The 23,927-nt window shown below is 48.5% G+C and overlaps 2 protein-coding genes across 3 annotated transcripts in view; one reads left to right on the top strand and one right to left on the bottom strand.

The window, feature by feature from the left end:
* Positions 1-23,927, top strand: part of RPS8 (ribosomal protein S8) — a 530,873-nt gene that overhangs the window by 178,228 nt on the left and 328,718 nt on the right. The window lies entirely within an intron of this gene.
* ERI3 (ERI1 exoribonuclease family member 3) overlaps positions 1-23,927 on the bottom strand; it is a 137,821-nt gene that overhangs the window by 89,653 nt on the left and 24,241 nt on the right. For both annotated transcript variants that reach the window (XM_082484114.1, XM_082484115.1), the window contains exons 3-5: positions 22,495-22,611; positions 16,482-16,541; positions 14,128-14,219 (exon numbers count right to left, since the gene is read on the bottom strand). In XM_082484114.1, the coding sequence (XP_082340240.1) occupies positions 14,128-14,219; positions 16,482-16,541; positions 22,495-22,611 (269 nt within the window). The remainder of the gene's footprint in view (positions 1-14,127; positions 14,220-16,481; positions 16,542-22,494; positions 22,612-23,927) is intronic.

Here is a 23,927-nt window from a genome sequence, read left to right on the forward strand (position 1 = left end):
ATGCGTGAAGCAGGGACATGAGAGCAGGGAAGTGGGAACAGACAGAGCAAGCCTCCATCGCCTGTCAGGAAACACTAATGAATTTCAACACCAGCAGCCATTGCCTCAGACGGGCTGGCGAGAGGAGGAGACGGAGTTACAGCGAGGAGCCTTTGCAGGAGCAGCCTGCCTTTTTTCAAAGCCCCCTCTGTTAATAAATGTCATTGCCGAGCGGGCTGCAGCAGTCCTCCAGCCGGGATGGGGTGGGTCGGGGGAGAGACAGGTGACTGACAGCGCTCAGGATGCCTGGGCAGCACAGCCTTTTCTTCTGCTGCAGCCCCAGACAGGAGCCGGGGAAAGGAAGCAGATGGGACATTGCCGTTGGCATGAAGCTGTCTTCCATTAGGGTCCCAGTACCCAAATAACAACCTCCACAAGAAGCCATGAGTGCAACACCAACACTCCCTAGTCCCGTTCACCGAGATGGGTGGAGGGTCTACAGGGAATGGTCCTTGGGGTGGGCAGAGGGATGCAGAGACACCAGACGTGCTGCCTGCGTTCCCAGAAGCAGCAAAGGGTTACAGAGCAGCCTGTCCCTTTGCTAACACAAATGCATTCCCGAGGCAGCGCAGGAAGAAGCATCGAGCGCAGGGCACCGCATGGCAACCGCACCGATGCACAACATGAAGGTCAATGCAAGTCTTCTTTACAAATGTCAACCTGTCATTTCTGGATATTAATGAGGGCTGACCAGCAGCTAAAATGCATCCATGCTCCATTAGTAATAAGAAAGACACGATGCAGGAGAAGAGCACACACCACGGCATGTGGAGGCACCAGTGGGTCTGCAGGGCCCGGGGAGGCGTGGTGATGCACAAGATAACCAGGGCCACTCCGGCTGCCCAGGAAGGAAAGCAGTCACCACACAAACCTCTTCACTGGAGTGTGTGTTATCTTTTTCCACCAATCTTTAATTGGATTAGTGTAATGAGGCCAAAAAACCCAGGCTAAGCAGCGAGGCTAATACCTGGCACTTTCAGACCTTCCTTTCTTTTTCTGTGATGCCCATTGCGGACAGCGCTGCTTCCTCTCTCTACCAGGCATATTCCAGCCCAGGAAGCTTAAAAGGCAAGCTGCGAGCCTCGGGACTCACAGCAGCACTGGCTGAAATGTCTGACCACCCACCACCCATCATATGTCAACAGCCAGATCCCTCTTCTCCAAATTTTTGCTGGGCACTAAGCAATCTGGGACAATCTCAGCACCCATGCTTTCCAAGCAGCCAGCCTGCAAATGGAAAAGGCTGTTAGCCCTGCCTGCAACCGGAGCAATGTATACACTAGGAAAATAATTCTGCCACAAAAAGCACACAGGGCAAGTGGCTCGTCCTGACTCGCTCGTCCTGCAAAGCACTGTGTGCCTTCCACTGCCATCAACCTTAATGAAACATGAAGGCATTTAACACCATGCGAGATCTGGCTCTTTTATGGGTATCTGTCTGTGCGTCAGCTAGATGCTGGCAGAGATGCTATCTCAACATTAAAAGCAAGGCTGTAACACAGCAGGTATTCAGCCTCCAACAGAAGATGTTCATCAACAATTGCACACACATGATGCTACAATAAATCTATGTGCTATCGCTTAACAGCTTCTCTTAAAAAGATTCATAGTTCTATTTACTGGGCCTGATTCTGCAGCTATGCACGTGGGAGTAAATCTGGAGCAACTCTACCTGGAGTTAGCAAGTAGCCAGTGAGGGTAGGACCAGAATTGAGCCCTTTGATTTTTAAATAACTACCTAATTACCATGCAGGAAACCAGAGCTTGCTGGCTCCACGGTTCAGCTGAGGTTAGGAGTGCAGCAGGCAGAAGCTTCGCACTCCTCCATACCGAGTCCTCCAGATCAGTGAAGGGGTAGAGCAAATGCTCTCACCAGCCCTTCCAGACAGGGAGGACGACTGGGTGGACCTCCCTCTGACATCAGAAGTGCATGATGCTGATCCCAAGAAAAGAGAAACTGGAAAGCCTCCAAAGCTGAGGTCGCCCCCCAACCCGACACTATAAAAAATCCTTAAAAAGAGATTTCTACCCACAAGGTTGATGTGACAGTCCGTCTGCTTACTAAATACCACATTATACAGCATCTTATGAATAGGAGTGTACAAAATTGGATATTGTGTACATCCACCCCACAGGCATGTTCTCAGTAAAAGTCACCCATCATGACCACAGGCCGCAGCAGGTGAACTTCCAATTTGTTACCAGGAAAACCTCTTCACCATGCAGGTAATAAAGCACTGAAACAGACTGGTAGGGGGATCTCCTCCCCTGGAGACAAACTCATCTGGAGAAGACCCTGAGCAACCTGATCGAAGCTTGAAGTTGGCTCTGCTTTGAGCAGGGGGCTAGATTAGAGGTCTCTATTTAAATTATTCTGTGATTCACACTGCAGCGGAGCCCGATTACATAGAGCGTGTCCTTTCTCAATCTACGTGGTCTCTTATGAAGTCTTTCATACAGACACTAATTTAGTAATTGCCCAGTCCTCTGCATACTAGCTGTTTTAAGACGGAGCATTCAGACTCCTGCTGCAGAATACTGTAATTACACACTGAGTAAGGCAGTACATCTGATGCAATGGATGCACCCACAACACATCGTGTCTAAGCCCCCTCAAAACCAAAAAACGCACAGAAATTAAGCTAAAATTAAATGTACTTCTCCTCCCACTGCACAATTCCCATTGGAAAAGTATTTCTCCCCAGGAAACTGGAGCACGCAAGACTTAGAGCAAAGCGCTGCTCTAGGACCGAGAAGACACGTCTGTCCCGGTCCTTTCTTAGACCTGCTGTGCGACAGGCAGGAGGAAACCTTGCCTCTTCCATGCCTGGCCTGTCCAGACCATTTAGTGTATAAACTCTTCAGGACAAGGGCTTCTCCGCTATGAGTCATAAACTGCTTAGTGCCTAATGGCAAAGCCTATAGACGCTTAACATAATACAATCATGTCACTTAAACGCCATTAGTCTCCAGTCTAAACAGCACTTTTCCAGGCACAAAGGGGACCTGCCAACTCAGGAAGGCAGCAGAAGGGATGGCAGTGGCCAGTCGGGTCACTGCACTCGCAGACACCCGACGTGAAGCCCCAGGCAGGGCGGAACCAAGCCAAATGGCACCGGGGAAAGCCATGGCAGCTCTAGCAATCAAAAAGCTTTACCTTTTGGGCTTTCTTGAACCACTTGAATCAGCTGAAAGCCCCTGCCAGCCTCTACCTCTCCACCTCCAGCCACGGATGTACCGCTTGCAAGCTGGGGGCAGAAGCACTTCACTCACACAGAGGGTCTCCAGTCTTCTGCATCACCTCTCTTCCCACTCACTGAAGCATATAATTTATCTACAAGAAAATATCCTATTCTGTCTGGTGACGTTGTTTGAACCCCTCTTCTTTCCTGGCACCATCTCTGCCCTCCGCTGGTACCACATCATCTAGGTCTACTCTCTCAACTGACTTCTGTGATTGTGTCCTCTTCTCTCTCTCTCTCCACTAAGGGGAAGACAGAAATCCTATAATGAGGCAGTGGGATGGGGTAAACCCCTTCCCCATCCCATCTGATGATACATGACCCAAAATTACATGTACAAAAGCTCCACAGGCTCTCGGCACAGCCTCCTGGCTGGCAGCAGCGGGGAGCACGGCACATCGCGTAACAGGGTCTGAGCAGAGATTTCTGTGCAGCTACAAATTGCATCTGCACGAGGGGAAACAAATTTATCTTTTCCTTGTGGGGAAGGGACCACTCCCCACCTCCAAGTGTAAGCTGCCATTAGTATTTGCTTCGCAGGAGAGAAGAAGCGGCGAATCCTCCAGAGCAAAGGACAAGTGCAGCAATTAGGATGCAGGGGCTGCGGGAGCTGTTTAACAGCACGACCCGGAGGTCAGTGCCACCGACTCCCAGCCCTGCATAAATATTGTATGAGTCGGGAAGAGGGGCTGTTACAGCAACCCTCAGCGCCAGCCCTCCCCCCCCCGCCATCGCCACTCTGCATCTAGCTAGATACGCCAGCAACATTATTTACAGATGCGACAGTCGGGAAAATCACTTGAGTAACTAGGGGAATGGGAAAGAGGGCTGCTCGGTGGAGCAGGCGCCCGGGAGCGGGCTCCCACCCGCACCTTCTGCTTCCCCTTTGCAGGGCGCTCCTCTGCACATGTAATTGCCAGATGGCACGGCCTGTTCTCAAACCAGAGGATGAAATACCACCAAGAACAAGGACAGGAGGTTGAGTCCCCTGCTCAAAGGTTGCCCAGGGGGTTGATTATCAATGCTGCTGAAGGACACTTCAACCAGCAGCTGCTTTCCAGTTTTCTATCAGTATCTCTGCTAGACTCTCCCTTTGGAGGGAGTTTTACAGCAATATAACAAGAGGCTTTATAGAGAGCTTCCCCTCAGACACCATCCACATAGCTCTGCAGAAGGCTCCCTACTTCAGCACAGTCACAGCAGCCCCATCCCTGCATGAACTCCTCCAGCTGCTGTGTTTGGTACCAACCACCCTCTTCACCCATGACCTGTCCACTGTTTATTCTCTGAAGGACCATCTTCACCTGCAGCTTCAGCCACACTGATCAGCATCGTCCCTAATGCATCCTGGAAGGACCTCTCATTCCTCTGCCCGCTTTTTTACTGGAAATGCCAGTCAACTGGACATTTGCCATGATGCTCTACACAAATACAAACCTTTCAGGTTCACTGAGACTGGAGGCTTACAAAGACAAGGACGAGGACAAGGACGTGGGCCATTCTTCAACTGTACCAGCAGCCCATGAATTCCTAGCGGCACACAGCTAATAAACATTACTGCCCTGGGCAGCACGCAAGGGCTGCAAGACAGGAAACACAGCTTGGATATGCTTCTATCCATGATACCCCTCCAGAAATTCCTCCGTTGCTCTGTAGCTGGTTGCTGAATTCAGGGAAGGCAGAAGCCCGGTCTTACCATTCGCAGCCTTCCTGCACTCACTGAGCAATTAATGGGCTTAATTATTGATGGCAAAGGCAGGGAAGGGAGGAAAGAAAGAAAAAGCCAACGAGAAGGGAATGATGTGGGGGTGGCGGGTGCAAAGGTCTCCGAAGATCTTCTCTCAGCCTAGAGCAGAGAAAGAGCCCCTAGCCGCTCTGCCGCTCCCACGGCCCTGCTCTAATGCTCCCTGACATGCCTCTGAAGACAGCGAGCTGTTTGCAGTCACCACCGTGATTTGTTAGTAATTATTTTCACGGTGTCACATTGCTGTCACTCTCTTAACAAAGAGACAGGCAGCCTGAGGCTGCCTGCGAGAAAGAACCAGCAGAGAAAAGGAATTGTCAGGCACCCAGGGATCCTCTTTGCTTCCCAGGTTTCACAACCAGAGCCCTTACCAGCTTCTGAAGAAACTTCTGAGGAGGAGTGGCAAGTCAGAATCATCTCCCATCCTGGTCACAGCAAGAGGAATTAATTACTTAGCCCCCTCCTAATTTCACCTTACCTGTAAATCCAGTGCAAGACCCAGGTGCTTAGAACCCCTTAAGCCAGCGATTTGCTTCAGGCCTGCAGCAAACGCAAAAAAAAACTTTGGTAATTGATGACTTTCAGCGCTCTCCTTGCAAGCTCCAATTTCTTTTCATGTGGTCTTGCCATTAGCCCGCGCTTCCCAAGCACAGCAACCCTGACGACAAACCCCTGCCTAAGCCTATCACCCTCGCACACATTAACCCTCCGGACCAGCCACGTGTGCTCTCCCTACACTGCTCTCGTTAATTCTGGCGCGCTGCTGTGCTCCACGTGGCAGTAACATTTCACTTGGCATTTCGCAATGCCAGGGGACCTCGGCAGCTTCCTCACACCTGAAATACACAACCTAATGGCTTGCCGTCTCTGTTTTCTCATACGCAGCACGGTGACTTGACAAGAACCTCCCCTTGAACCACCTCCCATCCATCCATCTCATACCTACTGTGCAACCGCAGCCATCCATCCTTCAGCTAACTTGTCAGTCCAAGGTAATCACTCCTTTCCTAGTAAGCGTGGAGCTTGCTTGGGCCCCCAAGGAATGAAAGCTATTTTGGCACCTGAAGTGTCACACAATATAAGGATATAGAGATGAAAGACTGAGACACCTGGCCAGCCAGTCCTTAAAGCGCCCTTGATCTCTATGCAGAAAGCAAGTGGACTTCCTCCAGAGCAATTCAAAGTTTGAATTACTCCCAGCAGAAACGTTCTTCCCCTGCCTGCTTTCTGATGGCACACAGGGGTCAGTCCCTGCAACCGCGGGGAGACCTGGGTATTAATTCACCCTCTTAGCATGGGGAGAGTTTGGAAATATTAAGGCTCACAGTCTAAGCAAAACCCTCCTGCAATTAACTGCATGGAAGAGCACTGACTCAGAGGGCAGCTCCTTTTCAGGGGTCCTTTTAATAACCAAGACATGGCACATACATGCTGTGAAGAATTAGGATCACCATTGGGAAGCTAAATGGTCCATAAAATGTAACCATTCTCTTCAGAGCTAGGAGCTCCAGCGAGCTGGAGGAGACGTCTTGGCAACCTCCCACCAGCCTCCTCCCTCTGCCTGGTTTGCAAGGGACACACGTGACTCCAGACAGGGACAAGAAGCTGAACTCAGCTGGTGGCCAGGCACCTCTGGCACGCTGGCCAATGGTCAGCACCGAGACCTGGCTCAACACCCAGATGGAAAAACCGAAGCAGGGAAATTAGAGATGACCAAGAGGCACCTATAGAGGGAAAATCAAGGGTGTCCCAGAGTGTAGGTGCTGGGCAGAAGGGAGGAGAAAGCCCCGGTGGAAGAGAGGCAAACAAAGCTGGTGGGACCAAGGCAGGACAAAGCCCTGGGTAGCACGAGCTTCCCGCACACAGCCCTGCCAGCATATTGTACTGCTTCCTCAGTCTTCTTCCCCCAAACTCCTCTGTTCTGCTCTTTCTTCTAGTACCATCTCCACACACATCATTGCTAACGCCTGGTCCAGAGCAATCTCTGAGCACAGGACACTGCCTTTGGGGTGCCAGGCTGAGGGCAGCACCCTGGCCAAACACACAGCAAAAGGTGACTCCCGACGTGGAATGGACTCAGCTCAAAAAGTTAGTCTGCAGTTCTGGCATCGTCCCGAGAGTCCCGCACACACCCAGACATCTGCTCCTCAGGATACGGAGAGGCGCTGGACAAGGCACATGAGAATACGCTGGAGGGAAAATACCAGGGATGACCTCAAGATGGCCCAGTAGGTCTTTGCCAGCCAGGAGCTTCAGGAGGAAAGGGACTGAACCCATCCAGGAAAATGGCTCCCAACAGGAAATAAACACGCAAACAAAATAAAATGCTTCCAAGAAAGCTACCGACTTACACAAGGCTTGCAGAGAGCAGTGAAAGGGGAAGGACGCTGCTCCCAGGCTGGCAGTATTTTTTAAGCAGAGCTCTCTAAGCAGAGAAGCCATAAGAGCATCACTCCCAGCCAAGCCACTGGGAGGGCAGCACTGGTGCCAACACACAACTGCTTTGCTTCGGCAGGGAAGTAAGAAGAGCTGGGACCCAAAGGGAGACAGCTGACATTTTGGCCCCCAGTATGAAACACTATGGCTGTCCAATGCTAGAAAAATTAAGCTTTTTGAAGTCGTAAAGAAAATTCACACCTTGTGAAGCTAATCCTATTTTTCACACATACTGCAGACAACAAAACTCGGATGCCAAACAGCCCTCCAGTGCTTTATCCTCGGTAGTCCCCAAGCCAACCAGCTTTTCAGTTCCCCAGGGCACAGGATAACCACAACATTGAGTTGCTATTATAGGGCGCCCTCACATAGGCAGAGGCCAGGGTGTGCTTTTTACCAAACACCCATTATAGATCCATTGATTTTGAAACCGTTTTGCCTGAATTCATTGTAATACTGGACACGGAAATCACCTTAGTGATTCCTGCTGCAGAGGGAATTACGATTCCTTACTGTATGAGCAGATGACCCGAGACCAACAGCTTGTCTTCAGTTCAGTGCGACTGTTTCCAAACACAGCTTGAATTAAGTTACCCAGGGATGGAAAATCCACCGTCTCCATTCATTACTCCATCCCAACGGTTCAGTGCTGGAAATAAAGTACTTGATGCAATGCCTCTCTCATTCTCCCCCTACACTGTAAATTTATTCCAAGTTTCTCCACCATCTTTCACACTGTTTCCAACTTCTTTGGTCCCAATTCCCAGGCAGCAGAGTCTGTGCTTCCCAGAGTGCATCCGGCATCACAGCTCAATAAATCTGTGGTCACTACAGCCCTGACTATGACAAATGTCTTTGCTATGATGTGCCAGACAAGTAGCAGACCTGAAGGTGATAGTCCATTGCATGATGATCCCTAAGCAAAGACTTCATGTCCAAAGCTTAACCCAAAGGCATTCCCAGAGTCACACATCTCAGATAACACAACTTGCAGAAACTCATGCAACCAATGGATTTCAAGCAAAAGGCAAGAACATGAGACAGTCAGGGGAACTGCTGCAAAAGGATAACAAAAGATAAGTGTGCTATATTAATTTTAAATAAAAGTGAGCAGAGGGGGAACCTTAAAATCCAAAATTTGTTTTGCATAAGTGATATAATTTCCTTTAAAAACAAAAAGCTGGACTGCAGTGTCACAGAAGTGAATGGGGTCAGTGCTACTCCCTGTAAGTGCCAGAGAAGAGCATGCTCACAAGGCTGCCTTGCTTAGCTCCGGCAAAGCACTTTAGGAGGTAATTACATGAACGACTCCATCAGCAAAGCTGACTTGAAAGGTTCCTGACCCTGGATACTCAGTCCCATCCCTGCACTGTAGTTCCCACCACCCTTTTCCTTCAGCCAATGTAACCATGTGAGAGATACACCATAAGCCTGGTCAGCAAAATGATCCCCACTAAAAGCAACAACAACAAGCAGCTAATCCAAAGATCTTAGTTGGAAAAGGATTGTTTTATTATTTTTAAAAGCAGATTATTATGTTATCTTTCCGTTACCAGCCCCTTCTTGTCACTCTCAAAGCCACCCTCTGAACATATCTCCTGCCCTACTGTCACCCAACCAGCCCACCCCAAACCTCCTCCTGCCCTTCCCCATGGCTACCCAAGCCATCCCACTCACTCCATTCAGTGCGTGTCTGCAATTTCCCCCCACAGGCAGAGGCTACAAACCCCTTCCCGGTCCTGTGATAAAGAACAGCACACACAAGGGATACTAACCCCATCAATCCTTCTTCATTCATGACCTAAGGCTGATCTCAAAACAAGCCTCCAGGACAGAAGGCTGGAAAGACCAACCCATTGCCACGCTTGGAGCTGGTCTGAGAAGGCAAGCATCCTCCCAGCCTGTGTAACTTGCAAAGAAAGAATTTAAACAGTAAGATACAATTAAGCAATGGTATAATTTACTGCTCAGAATTTACTAATACGCAACCTCGGAAGAGCACCAAGGGCTATAAACATTTCAAGACACTTCACTGTGTTTTATCACTATATTAGAGAGTACTTGCCTTTTAACACTTATTTAAGAAAATAAAAAACTTCTGAGCAGTACTTTCCAGGAAAGACATAAATTAGCCTGTTCCGATTAGCCACCGTAAGTGCAGTACAAGCATCTACATGTCAGAGGTATACAGATGAAAGCCTACATGCCTGTTTACCTATGTTCAATGTGTTTGCAGAATGATCCCAAACTGGAAGGATAAGTATTAACTGATGCTCTAGACATTAAGATGCAGGTCTGAGACTTGAGACATGTGGCTGCAGCTCCTTTCTCTGCCTCTGCCTGCCTGCACAACCAAAGGCACATCACTTAACCTCACCGTATCTCAGCTCTATAGCTATGAACACACAGTAAAAACGCTTCTTTGGTTGCCAAGATTAATTCACATTGTGCTTAAGAGCAGGTAAAGCGGTTCCATACACGGAGGGAGGCCATTTGACATTTCAGAGGAGATAAACCACACTAAAGAGCTTACATTACAAGGGCTCAACCCTGGCAGACACCGAGTACCCTCTTTCCACTAAAACCGCCTCCTGCAATCAGCAGCTCCCTCAGCCCTTCAGAGGCAACATCACCCTCACCACCCAATGCCGCATCAATGCAATACGCTTAATCTCCAGTGACAGTTCCATCCTAGGTGCAGGATGAGGTCCAAGCACTAAAGCGAACTACACCAGGTGTCTGAATCCGGCCCTGGAGCTGTTAAACTTGGAGGATAGCTCCTTGCAACAGGCTAAAGGAATCCTCCCGCTGAGCACTCGGAGGCCCGAGGACCGTGTGCCTAACGAGGCTGTATCCCCACTCATATTTTAGCTTGGCAGGTCTGGTGTTCCTTTCATCTTTTGCTTCAGGTAGCTCTCTTTAATTAATATCATTTCTGTGTCGACACAGGGAACTTTCCACCCAGAATGAATGGCCCTCTCTCATTAGAACCACGACTTGTCATGATGTATTCAAGAGCAGGAGTGTGATTCATTCCCTTGTCTGGGAACGAGAGGTGTTGCTGGGAGGTGGGGGGGAGAAGAGTCTCTGTAATGAGTGACTGATATTTGCTGAAGTTGATATGCGACTCTGCCAGCTTGAACTGCCTTGTCAGGACAAGCCTTCAGAAAGGTGATGTTCCCACTCAAGAGGTTTTCCTCATTAAAGAAATTGCATCTTAACAAGAGGAAAGGGGAGGGGCGGCAGGAGAGTTGCTGTCTCCCCGACTCCAGCCTGGCTCGCACACACCAAGTGCTGAGAGCCGGTAGATCCAAGTGCAGCCAGTAGAGGATCAGTGCTCCATTTCTGAGCCTTCTCGCACAACGTGCTCTCTCTGGTAGCAACCAAATCCCTCCACAGGGCCTCTCCTTCTGATGGTGCACCACACCCACGACAAGGCCTTTGGTGGCACGGCCGAGGACCTTGACTCATGCTGAACCTCCACAAGCCCTTCCCAGATGCCTGGTATCCTCTTCTGGGCACCCAGTTCCTTGTGACTAGTGCTCCCCATTTTCAGAGGGAAGCCAAACAAAGAGCTCTGTGATCTTCCAAGAAAGCTCCAACGTTCGAGAAAAATCAGGCCTGCAGCCCCACAGTGCCTAATTTCCTGAAGATCCCTGAGCCAAGCAGAGGCTTCGCAGGTCTTTTAGAAGCTGAGTTTCTGTCTTGAATCCTGAAGACTCAGATTGCACCAGACACCATCAGCAGAGAGCAGTTCCTTGACAATCGCTACTCCTCTGGTGCTTTTCTTTGAGCTCAGAATGCTGCACATATTGTGACTCCTGGCTTTGACGGGGCTATCTGCCCACCTTGTCCCCACATCCACCACTGACAGGCTTGTACATTCCTCCTCTTTGTTCCAGCCACCCCCTCTCCAGCTTGCTCGCCCCACTGTGCCTCCCAGTGCCCTGGCACCTACCAGTGGCACCCGCTGGAAACACCCAGAGTAGACAGGCCTGTCCACACGACACCGTGCTTCACCTCTTCAACAGCACATGCAGACAGAACCCAAACTAAGTGCTCGAGTCATTGCTGGAGAAGCCAGGAACAAGGCTGCATGGTTTCCCACCAACAGCCGAGTTACGGAGAACAGAGGACAGGAACTCCAAACCATACGAGACACTGGGTAAGAACATCGCAGCTTGCTCTGCGGGCAGCTGTCATTACTATGGAAGCTGAGAAAACAAGCAGCAGAGTTGCGAATGGACCTGCCTCAAGTCACTACTCCCTAAGCCAGGAAGCGCTGCGCTCACCTCATTTTCCTGAATTCCTCTGGAACCCAGTTGGGTTTCTACCGTGCAACACTTCCACCGACACACTCCAAACGCAGACAAGCAGCACCACTTCACCCGCAACTACCCCAGTGCCTTCCATGCCCATTGTGTGGTCTCGACACAGTAGCGTAGGCCACCAGCTACAGCGCAACTCTTGTAGGCAAGCACAGGGTGATTCCCTGGAATACCTCCTAGATGTTCCACATCTCTGAGGCTCTACCTCCCTATCTGAGCGGCCTTGTTTCAGCTCTCTGCCTTCCCTCTTTAAAAAGAGATGCTCAGTTCTGCTTTGCTAAACCCTATTTGGCAATGTGTCTAAACACACGCAAACTTAATTAGTTCAGGAGGGAGACTCGGCATTTGTGGTGACGGATAAAAGTAATAGGAAATGAGACAAGTCAGAGCTGGCAGGGAGTCCTCACTCAAGCCTCATTCACTGGCACGGCGCTAATCAGATGTGACGCTACACGCTGCTGCACCCAATCGGCGACGGAGCGGCGTGATGTGCTACTCACCGAGCGGCTGCAGCCAGACTCCCGCTATCCATGTGGTTGGAAAGACGAAATGTATTTTCTGCTTTGCCCTGGAGACGCTTCAGGATTGAATTCTGAAGTTAATGGTTTAAAAAAATTTTTTAAAAGGAAAAGGGAGAAATGAACCACTCGCTGCAACCTCATGGCCAGGAGTGGAGTCATCTTTTCCAGCTGACTAGTGAGGCACAATCCATGCGAGAAACCACTGCAAATGATGAATCGAGGCTCTCTGCTCCAGAACTGCATGTCCTGCTGGACCACCTCACCCCAGAACCCCTATGGCTCACCAGGAACGGGACTCATCTTCACCTCTAATTCCCCATTGTAGAGCTCTGAAGCAAAAAAACCCCAAACCAACCCACACCTAGAAGGTTGCCCACTCCATTCAGACACCAAGTTAGGATGTCATTATCTGGTAACCTTGTTACCCCACTGTGAGAGGGATGGAAGGATGGACTTGGAGCACAGACAGTTATGTTCCTCACAAACATCACCAAAAGCAGTAAACTGGACTCTCGGAACAGCAATACAGGAGTAAAGAACTGAGACATGAGAACAGATGAGAAACAGAAGTTTACACATCCCTGCAGCTGTCTTCTTTGTGGTGGTCTCTAACAAAAGTTTAAACATGATATATAAAGAAAAATAAGCCTCATTCTTAATTTAAACCAGTAACACAAGAATTGGCAATATACACCAGCTCTGGACACAGCCCAGCACAGACCCGGATTTTGACTCAAAAGCATGTGTGCCACACTCCTGTCGGGATCACAGCAAATTTCTCATCTCCACTAGCTCTTCTGCGGCTGCTTCGGTCCTCATATCCCATGTCTCGCTAATCACACCAAAAAGAGGCAAGGAGCTGCCACTCTACAAAGACCATTCTGCAGGGAAGAACTGGTGTTGATTGCTCCCAGGCTGTGCACAGTTTATTTAGGCTTCCGACTTGGGGAAACCAATGTCACAGTGAAAACCAAGTAACACTACTAACGAGTTGTGGATGTCAGTTTAGCATTGAATGTGTCAAGCCTATGCTTTGCCAGTGTGATAACAACAGGAGTCTTTATCCAGTACTCTGAGGAAATGAAAAGCTGACATGAGATTACAGGAATCCAAGTGAATTCAGCACAATATGACACTGATCTGCAAACACCTTACAGATTAGACTAATCTAATTCTTAGACATTTAACTCGGGGTTTTTTTAAATAACATTTTTAGGTGGTGGTCTAATTATTTTCATAACAAAACACGCACATACACTGACACTTGCAGATCTCAGTGCAGGTTCCCACCCGGTACTCTCCAGATACAGTCACCCAGCTGACCAGGATGACCTTAATTATAAGAACACCGATGAAATGTGCCAGACTTGGCTTGTACTCTCCTTCCAAAGACTACGCTATGGTTCACATCCACTTGGTGTGCAAAGATGACAGAAAGTAAGCCTTGCATACGCAAGTCAGGTAAGGACCATTGCTTGATTTGGGTGTTCCGTGTACGCGCTCAGAAATATCCATCCCTTTGGAAAGTATTGGATAAAAGGGAAAACATCACAAAGCTCCAGTTTGAACCTTTCTTGGGGTTCTGAAAGGATTCATTCTCTATAGGGAATACCCTAAGTAGTAATCTTGCACCACGCCTAGCACCTACCTGTCTTCTCAAAGAACCCCCCACTCCCAATTATGCATGGCAAACAACGATTTCCCTACGAAACAAAGACTAGGGGCAGTTGGAGGCTTGTAAGGACAGAGACATAGGCACTACAGGCAAGCATGGAGCAATAAAGACCAGAAAAATCTCCCTCCCCATCCATACTCACATCACTTTCAAATCCCAGTCTCCACAGGTCACAAAAATCGACTTGACGCTGGGATCTAAGAGGCCTTCCTTCGCCATCCACTCGTCAACCCTCTGAAAGGAAGGCAAGAAAAGGGGATGAGTTTTGCAGAGACAGGCCGAGCCACAACAGTTAAACTCAGATAAGCTGCTTGCAATCAAGAGAGGAGAAAATTGTGATCTTATCCACCCTCTCCCTCTCTCTCTTCACTCTTTGCTTGCCATCTCAACAACAGCACGTTTGGACCTTTGAAGATTTCTGATAGGAGACATCAGGCAACCAGAGCAGAGATGATCTTATCAGACACCACAGCAGCTCTGCTCATGGAGGGATGGAAGTTGTGCAGCGTTAACGGGACGACACAACTGTGCCGTTACCTGGCATTGCTCCTCCACTTTTCCCATCCCGGTACCAAATGGGCTGGTAGTGAGCATAACTTGTGTCCTCTGCAGTGAGGAGAGAACACGGGCATCCTGGGACGGCATCTCTCACCTGCAGCATTTCTCATATGCTCCAATTCATACAGCTCCAAGGGGATATGGGAGAGGGGAGAACTGGAAGGGCTGGGCACATACCGGCACTGTGCAGCAGTCACAAGCACAGCTACGCATCCCCTTTCTCTCCAGACTGGGTTTCTTTCCTCCTTACAGTTCTGAGGAGGTGCTTGTTCAGCATACAGTGTGGATTTAAAGCGAATCTGCTATTTCTGATCAACTTCCCATAGGGACAAATGTTCTGGATCCACTTCAGAAATGGGCCACGTTAATCTGGGGGATGCATACCCACCTCAGGGACTAACCAGGAGGCACTAACCTTGACTGAAACCCCTGCATAGACATTTATTCCAGCTAGAACTAGCAAATGACACGCCTAAAATCTTCCGGTGGCAGGTGACAGGCAATCAGCTGCTATTATGCAGCCTCGCTAGCAGCATTTCCAGTGCTTCAGCAAGAGAAATCCCTCCTCTTTTCCCTCGCTCCACACCTTCCGCTCCTGAATAAAGTATCATGCCCCAGAAGCTGCCTGACCCAAATCTCATTTTAGCCTGGAAACACACTGCTGTATGAACACCTTTCCAGTCCAAATAAAAAAAACTAAATTAAAAATCTACAGAAATGTTTCCACACTCTAAGAAGCTCCCGTAGAAACAGAATGAACCCTTTTCTGTAATACTCCAGTGGCAATGTACGTTCACCCGTCCAGGCGAAGAGGGCTCTCCCTCTGGGGGAAGCAGGCACAGGCATCCATATGCTTACGGACACGCACCGCTGCTACGTGCTCTCCGGAGAGCACCAGGGAGAGTTGGGGCTTTGCATGGATGTGAGATGTCACCTCTGCAGAAGGTGCTGCTTCGGCCTCCTGTCACTGCTGCAGCCTTTGCAGCAGAGGACGGCGCTTCTTTCCACGACTGACTGTACCACAGCCCTCTGGAGGAAAGCTCCCCCCAAAGCAGCATCCCATCCAGCCTCCCAGCTACACCTCTGCCTCCCTTGGGCTGCCGGGATCCTCCGGCCAGCCCCGCACAAGGCTCCCCGGAGCGAGGGACAGCAGCGGTAACCTTTCTAAACTCCCCGATGTAAGCGCCCATGAAGTGCTGTCTCCGTGGAGGATTTTAAAGCCTTTAATTTGATTTCCTCACATAAGCAATTGTTGCAATTATTCTGATTAGGAACAATTAGGTAACACAGCAGTGGAAATCCTGACAGAGACAATGCATTGAACAGCAACCTGCAGCCCGAGCGGGCTCTGCTCGAGGAGGTTTCCTTCACTATTTGACTACCAACAAAAGCTATTGATGGAGAAATACTTCCAAGCTAATTAAGCCTTAAATGCTGTAGGAATTCAACATTAAGCAGATGGCATTATTAGGGCTATATCTGCATTCGCACATCCTCCAGATTAGATTTTAGAGGCATTTTCTTTCTATGCTAGATGTATTATTGAGCATTTAAAAAGGTAGAAAAAATTAACGTAATAAAGTGCTGAGGGAGGGGAAAGAAAAACGAAGGCAGAAGCTCCTGGAGCAGTGGTCTTGAGTGATGTCTTGGTGCTTTAAAACTGGCTCAAGCAAGAATCGCCTCTTCTCCTATCTACTGGCAGGAGTTTGGATATCTTGTCAGCACCCTTGACATGAACAGCTGGAGATGACAGATCAATGGTTCAATACTCTCAGCAGCGTGTCACCAACGTGACAGCAAATGTTATTCTAATGAAGCTGTAATCATAGTCAAATTACGCGGTTCGATTTTCAGCAAGGGGAGGTGCAGGGAAAGAGATGAAGAGGGGACGACAGGACCAGAGGTCAGAGTTCAGGAACTAAAGGTTACTCTGCTTACCTCAAGCACTTGCTGGAGGCTCGGCTGCCCATCCACCATGCCTTGAATAATCCCAGTCAGCTGAAACGAGAGACAAACAGAAAGCAGGCGTCAGGGCAGCACTCAGAAAGATCACTAGAGAGGTCTCCTCTCCTGTCCATCTCGCTGCAACCAAAACATGCTCCTGTGACCCACACAGACATTGCTGAGGAGCCAGCCACAGCGGAGTGACCCTGGCAGCCCCCCAGCCACGGACAAGGGCACAGCTTCATCCCAAAACCAGAAATGCAGGGGGGCTCCTACCTACACTATAAAACAGCGAACTCCAATGGGGCAGGATACACTCGAGGAGCAGTGGTGCCCTCTACTTCGTGTACCGGCCCAATGCCCCAAATGCTGCCCTTTTCCAATATACATTTCACCAGTTTTGATGTTGCCCTGACTTACACAGGCAGTGGTAACTACTGGGGTCTCTGGTCATTCACCTGCTACCACAGCGACACCAAAATCGCAATGCTAGATGAACAGAATAGACCACTATTGGTAAGTTAGACCCAGAGTGGACCCAACCATCCTCCCCTGCGCTGGGCAGACAGCACACGTGCTTTCCCATAGTCCATCACAGCATCCCTCTGCGTTTTTAAACTGTATTTAAAACAACTGAATGAAATCTGAAGAAAACCACCTTCTTCAGAACCCTGGTCTACTCTAGTTTTCAGGAGATTCCTTAGGAACAGGTCCTTCTGACTGCACCCGGACTGCTTGGCTGTTTAAAGCTAGACACACGCATAAAAAGATGCAGTCTCATGGGCCTCTGCCTGTGTCTGCCCAGGATAGCTTGAGGCACGTGGAAAACAGATAATTTTTCTGTCTGCCTTCCAACTGACAAAACTGTCTTTTAACATATTGAATATTGGAGGTCAGTAGCTCACCATCAATGCGCCCAAGTAATTAAAAAAATCATTATTAAAACAAGTGCACACTACAGGATTTCACTTCACATGGCACTTTCCTGAAGTTACACATCTCACACGTTTTCATAAAATAAAGGTCGAACACAGCCTAGGAGCGTGCCCTGCTGCCTGCAGACGCATCCAAGCATCCAGGAGCCCCAGCGTTCAGTAGAGAGGTGCTGACAGCCCCCCCCCATCACCCAGGAGTAACTCTTCCATGCAGACCAGCTCAACCTACTCGTAAAACACAAACCCTCTTACAAATCACGCAGCTCCACTTTATTAAATGCGTGGCAACTGAAAGAAGCTCAATGGTTTCTCTTTGTTTCTTTGGCTGCTTGGCTTACAGCACTGAACTCGGAAGAAGGAAAAAAAAAAAAAAAGAGATTAAACTCCAATTAAACTGTAATTACATTTAATGAATACCAAATACCTGACTCACTGAATAAGCTGTAAGTGGAAAGATTATTTTCTCATAGTGACTTCCATGGAATTGTAATATATACCTTTTAGGGGAAGTATTTTAATTTTAAGAAAGCCGAGTTCCTCTAGGTGGGTTTCTCAAGTTCATCAAGTCATTATGAGGTGGAATTTTAAGGAAGTGGAGGGACACAGACACTCTTTTATATTCCAGAAACTGTTTTTTATATTAATCTGTATTTCAATTGGGTAACAGCTGCTACCTACAGACTTCCCATACTCTCAGAAGCAAATAGATTTGAGAGATGAATGCACGTCTCTTTAGAGCAGCTTTTAAAGCTCACTGGCTTGTTTTTTGCTTTTCTTGCCATCTTTCTCTCCATGCATTCACCTGGCAGAGGTGGATAACTCGCCTACTGCAAAGCTCTGCCTCTCAGAGGGCAGCTCAAATCAAACCTCTGGAAGTGGCTGAAAGATGAGCTTTTTGGGAAAAGATAACAGGCAACCTCTTGGAATCACAGCCAGCACCGATATAATGGCTTCTGCTGCTCCAGGTATCTTCACGGCTGCATCTGTTCAGCGCTGCACCCCTGGTGGCCATGGTTGGATGGGGTGAAATGGCATTATCCAGACATTTCCCATCAGGGGGAGGGAGGAACAGGAAGGCAACCACAGGGGCTCAGAGTCCCACCAAAGAGTCTCTGCTTAATCTTGCCCAAGACTCCTTCCCTCCTCCCCTGCCAGGCCAAGCAAAGTACCAAACCAGCCGTACAAGAACACGTCACCAAGCACACACGCATGCAAGATTCACGCTGCAGAAATCGTACACATGAATACAAAGGGATATACCTGCTCCATGGGGACATTTCAATACAGGTCAGAGAGTGCTCAAAAGGGACCAGAATTCTACTCTCTCACCCTTTCTGATCCTTTCTGTCCTCAGTTACATCCATGCGTAACATCCAACCTAGAGCATTGGGTGTCTGCAGCAGTTATCTGGTCTTGCAGTATAGAAACATAAAACTGCACAATTGTAAAGTTTCACTGGCGATCCCGAGAAGCACGTGGTACTTGGGAACATCAACAAGCTATAAGGCATTTATCTTTTTGTACTTTTATTGTCTGTTCCTTCAGGAAAAAAATCAATAAAAATTAATCATAAAAAGAGAGCAAAGTACCGTGAAAAAGCCTGTACAAGCACCTGTGTAGAGGGAATCTTTCACTTAAGCTCCTGGCATGAACTTTCTTGGGCATCAGACAAACCACTTGCATCTTCCAAAAGGGCATGATGAGCTTTACATACCTAACAACAGCTTTTAACCACAGTCGCAAGCACTTTCCACCTTCTCTGTCTAAATGTTCAGCACACCCCCCTCATCATAACCAAGCCTCCTGACCTGCTGTTTTACAGAAGCAGGTCAAGAGAAAGAGGACCAGGCGAGGGCTACAGAGTGAGCCAGCGGTGGAAGACATGCTCCTGGCCATTGGTGTGGGGAGTTGGAGGAACCTCCTGTAGCCAAGGGAGAGCACAGACACACTAAAAACTAAGCAGAGGGTTGCCTTGAGGGTCACCACGAGCTCTCCACCCTTGCAGACACCCTTCCTGTGCTGTGCTGAATTCTTCAAGAAGGAAGAGGGATGTGAGAGGTACTCCAGACCCAAGAAGTAACACTGAACAACACCGGTAATCCTCCCACACACAGTCTATACCAAGCAGTCCTATTGCTTCCTGGCAAAAGCAGCGAGCGGGGGGCAAAGCAGCAGCACAGCAGAGAGGCTCCCGTGTAATGTCAACACCACTGCTTTTCCTACAGAGTTTATCTGGGAAACCATCGTATTTCTACTCCGAGACAGTTTGCTGATTACCTAAGCACTTGTCTCTGGTGTACAATCTGATAATCAGGCTTGGTCTTTCTTTGTAGACAAAGAGGCCAATAAATCTCACCCTTTGTAAGTAGAGGTGCCTAGACAAAGCCCTTTACTGGCATTTAGCAAAATGGGTATTTTTCAGAAAATATAAACCAGCTGAAAGTCAATGGCAAATGCTGGAGCTGCGCAAGCAGTGGCTCGGCAGGAGCTGGACACCCAGCGTGCCCCGGCTGTGTCCCTGGGGACTCAGGGGAACCTACACCAGCGGCATGGGGCTGACCCTTGCACCTCCTAACAGGAGCCACCAACCCCACAGGTCTCTACACAGCCACTACAGCCTCCGCCAAAAAAAGTCGCTGCAAATACAAAAGGGTATTTTTGCAACTGTTTAGTAAGTTCCTCAGTACAACCAGCTCACCTGTGGCTCTTAGGGCAGGGTTTCAGGGTAAGCCCCAGATACGGGGCCCAGGGACAAGCCCAGTTACCCCCTCCAGCACAATCCCACCCCCTGGACCTCATGGCAGTCCCTCCAACAGGCAAGGGGACCACCAAGCAGGAGAGACAGGGGCCATGCTGTGCAGCGAGCAGCACGGGTGCAGCAAAAGACTGCCCACGAGCCGGTGGCTTCCAGGCTAGGATTAAAACCAGCTCCATAACCCATGCTGTTAATAAAAGAGAACTTGCCAAACCTGGCGAGTTGGACCATTTTGCGCCACCAATAAGACACCGGTGCGGGTTCTACAATCATTTTGCCCACTGGCCTCAGCACTGCCCATTTTTATCCAACTCTGGACACAAGACACCAGACCGAAGTCAGCGGCAGAATCTGCAGCGCAATGCTGCGGCTGGGACACCCATGCCTGTCCTGGGGACTCCTGCTGGCGCACACACACACGGCCTCGCTTGCTCAGAGGCTCCACGCAGGAGACACAAACCTGCAGAGACACCAACAACTCCTCCTGGCTCCCGTGAGCAAGAGAAGAGAGAGAAACCAGCACCACGATGTGGCAGCATTAGGTGGGCTGAATGACTCAGTCACAAGCTCAGCATCCAGAGAACCTCTCCAGGTCCTCAGGCTGCAGTAGGCTGGAGGCTCCGTTCGGCGAGGACAGCCTCACCAAGCAAGTCAGGCAGATTCTCGTGCAACAACAGAGCCGCAACCTTTAGCAGCAGGGGGTAGAAGGACACAACAGAGGAATTTCCAGAAAAAGAAATTTTGATGGGAGTTAATAAGCGAGACGACTTCTCTCTAGAATTTAGATGACATACAAAACGGACATTTTGGGCTCTACTCTAGAAGTGATGTTGCTCTTAGCAAAGATCAGGTGCAAGCTGTGAGATTTATCACATTTGTACGAGCATATGTCCAGCAAGTCTCATGGGGATAAGGACAGCCAAAGTAGTTGTCCAGTCCTCTAGTATTAAGGTTGCAAAACTGTTTCCATTCTATCCCTCTGTTTTCACACATTTATAGCTTTCTGAAAGCTCCTCACCTGGGAATAATGCTTTCTGTGCTTAGTCTTTTTTTTTTATATATACATTTAAATAAAATACCTTCAGCTGGTTTTTAGTTACAAGAGAATGAAAAAAAAAGAAAAGTATTTGTTTTTACAATGTGGAAATATGGTAGGGGCTGGTTGGTCCTGGAGGGGACTCCACCTAACACAGAGGAGTCATTTTTCATCAAGTTAGAATCATAGAATTGTCTAGGTTGGAAGAGACCCTTGGGATCATCGAGTCCAACCATCTACCCTACTCTACAAAGTTCTCCCCTACACCACATCCCCCTGTAGTACACACGGAACAAGTGCTTCAAGGACCTAAACCCGCATCCATGGAGGTCGGGGAAAACACACCACGGTTTTGATGATTCTGGATGAGACCGGGACAGAACAAAGAACTTGGATACCCAGATTCCCTTCAGCCAGTACTTTAGTCACTGAGCTGGCCAACATCGAAATAGTGGAGTAAAAGGAAAAAAACCCAAAGCAAAAGGACACAGAAACTTTGTTTTGATGGCTATGGCAGGGAGGAAGAACGCACTTGCAGAAGCAATTAACTTTTTGTGCTGAATAAAGAGAACAAACAAACAAACAAAAACCCACAAAGGACTCCCTGCCCCCCTATTCCTCTGAACCATCAGGGATCACATTTACCACTTTCATCCTCTCATCTGTATCTGGGGAAAGGTGGCCACAGCTCGAGAGCAGTGAGAGTAACCAAGGAACAAGAGGCCACTTCTCCAGCAAGCATTTCAAGTGCCCCACAAGCATGACATCAAACAGAAAGTCTTAAAAATACAGACATGGGTTACCCTAACACTCTGAAGGACTCATCAAATCCCAACCAGGCAGGCCCACGGGCGAGTCATTTAGTGCCTCTAAACCATGCAGTCACATGACACTTTCTTCCTTTGGACCATGCTCTATTTGACCTTCCCCACCAAAGAGCAGCACAACACAATCATGAAGAGCTTACAGAGAGGCTACAGGATTTTGAGCATCTGCTAACATGAGTGCTTTTATTTTGTGGTCACTCAGTCAGACGTTCGTTAGTCGTAAATACAACTGATCTTAGTTAGCAGATCATAGCTGGAGTTATTTATGAATCCAAACTGAGGTCTTTACACACTACTGCGATGACAAAAAATGATTCCCCTTGTCCTTAACTCAAGGCTGGTATGACACGCTGCCTTGCAGCCGCACCGTGAAGAGGTGACCCCAACCCCTGGTGCAATGGAAACTTGCTTCCCAGGGAGACTCTTGGAGCACCAGGGAACCTTGGCACTTTACCTCTGTACAGAAGGGCGTAAGCTGGGGATGCACCACAGGCTGAACATACATGTGAAAGGTGGATTCGATCTCCATCGTCCTGCCATTCAGCTTCAGGATAGGGAATTCGATGATTTCCTGAATAGGGCAAAAAGAAAAGCAGCTGTTCATTTAAAACAAACAAAAAATGAAGCTGGAAATGATCCCTGTTAGCAAGCTGGCTGTAAAAAGAGGGGCCTGGCAGTCCCAAATAAAAACAAGCCTGACACAACGCTCTGCACTATGAAGGGGGAAAGTGGTGCCGGAGCACAGAGCACATCCAACGCCGTGAGCGCAGAGGAGGACAGCGCTGATGCTCATCGCAGCTGGGGCGGGCAGCAGGGGTGCTTCTGTGCTCAAAGCTGCAACCGCACACGTCGCTGCCTCAGCCGAAACCAAGGAAGACGGTCTGGCACCACCCAGGGAACGTGGGTGAAGCACTTGCAACGGGCTCACATCTGTTTAGCTAGGACACCCCAGGGGCTATGCCCTCCCCAAACCCCGTCCCACCCCCTCCACCTTGCTGTCTTTGGAGGACACCACCAGACAGACAACGGGAGCTACTGCATGAAGCATCTCCTTTCCCAGGAGAGGCTGAAACCAAAGTTATCAGGAGCACTGCTCTCCTCCAACAGAGGAGAGGAGCTGGAAGCCCCCAGCAAAACCCATCCCTACGGAATACAGCACAGTAGCAAGCCCTGCTTCATTTTCCCCTTTGTAGCCAATTTATGCTGATAGGGAAATAAAAACGTTCTTCATCAGAAGAATGTTCAATTATTTGAATAATCTGCTATCAAAAATTTACATGGACCTGTTAATAAAAAGTTTAAACAAATCCAGTTGCGATGGATTTCTCAATTATTAAAAAATATACATGAAATTAAAAAAGCCACCCACTGAATAAAAGCGATAAAATCCTTTGTGTTCACCCCCCTCCTTCTCCACTCCCTCTCCTCCTTCCAGTTTAATGTAAGAGGAGAAGTGACAATTTGTTTGGTGTCTTTAAAGAATAATTTGTCTATGTTATTTAATAGAGATGCATGGCACCAAGGTTCTGGAGTGCAAATGAGCCCGCTGAGTGATATCCATGCAACAAGCCTCTCAAATCACTTCTGGAGAGAAACAGAGAGAGGGAGAGAGAATAAAAAAAATATTGCTTTTTAATATTCAAAAACAGTTTGCAAAATTTAATCAAAGCAGAGCAAAAGCTAACATTTTTACCACTTTGACATTTTTATTAGCGCTTTCATAAATTTTTAAAACATGAATGGAATTAGTTTAACAACAAAAAAAATTGCCTGAAAACATCTGGAAGAGACAAATAAGAAATAATAAAAAATAAAATAAAAAAAAAATCCAACTCCTGCGAGTAAAATTAGCATGTGGAAAACGCAGCCGCTGCAGAGGAACTAACG

This window comes from Vanellus vanellus, assembly GCF_965231255.1.
Source record: "Vanellus vanellus genome assembly, chromosome: 5".
NCBI lineage: Eukaryota > Metazoa > Chordata > Aves > Charadriiformes > Charadriidae > Vanellus > Vanellus vanellus.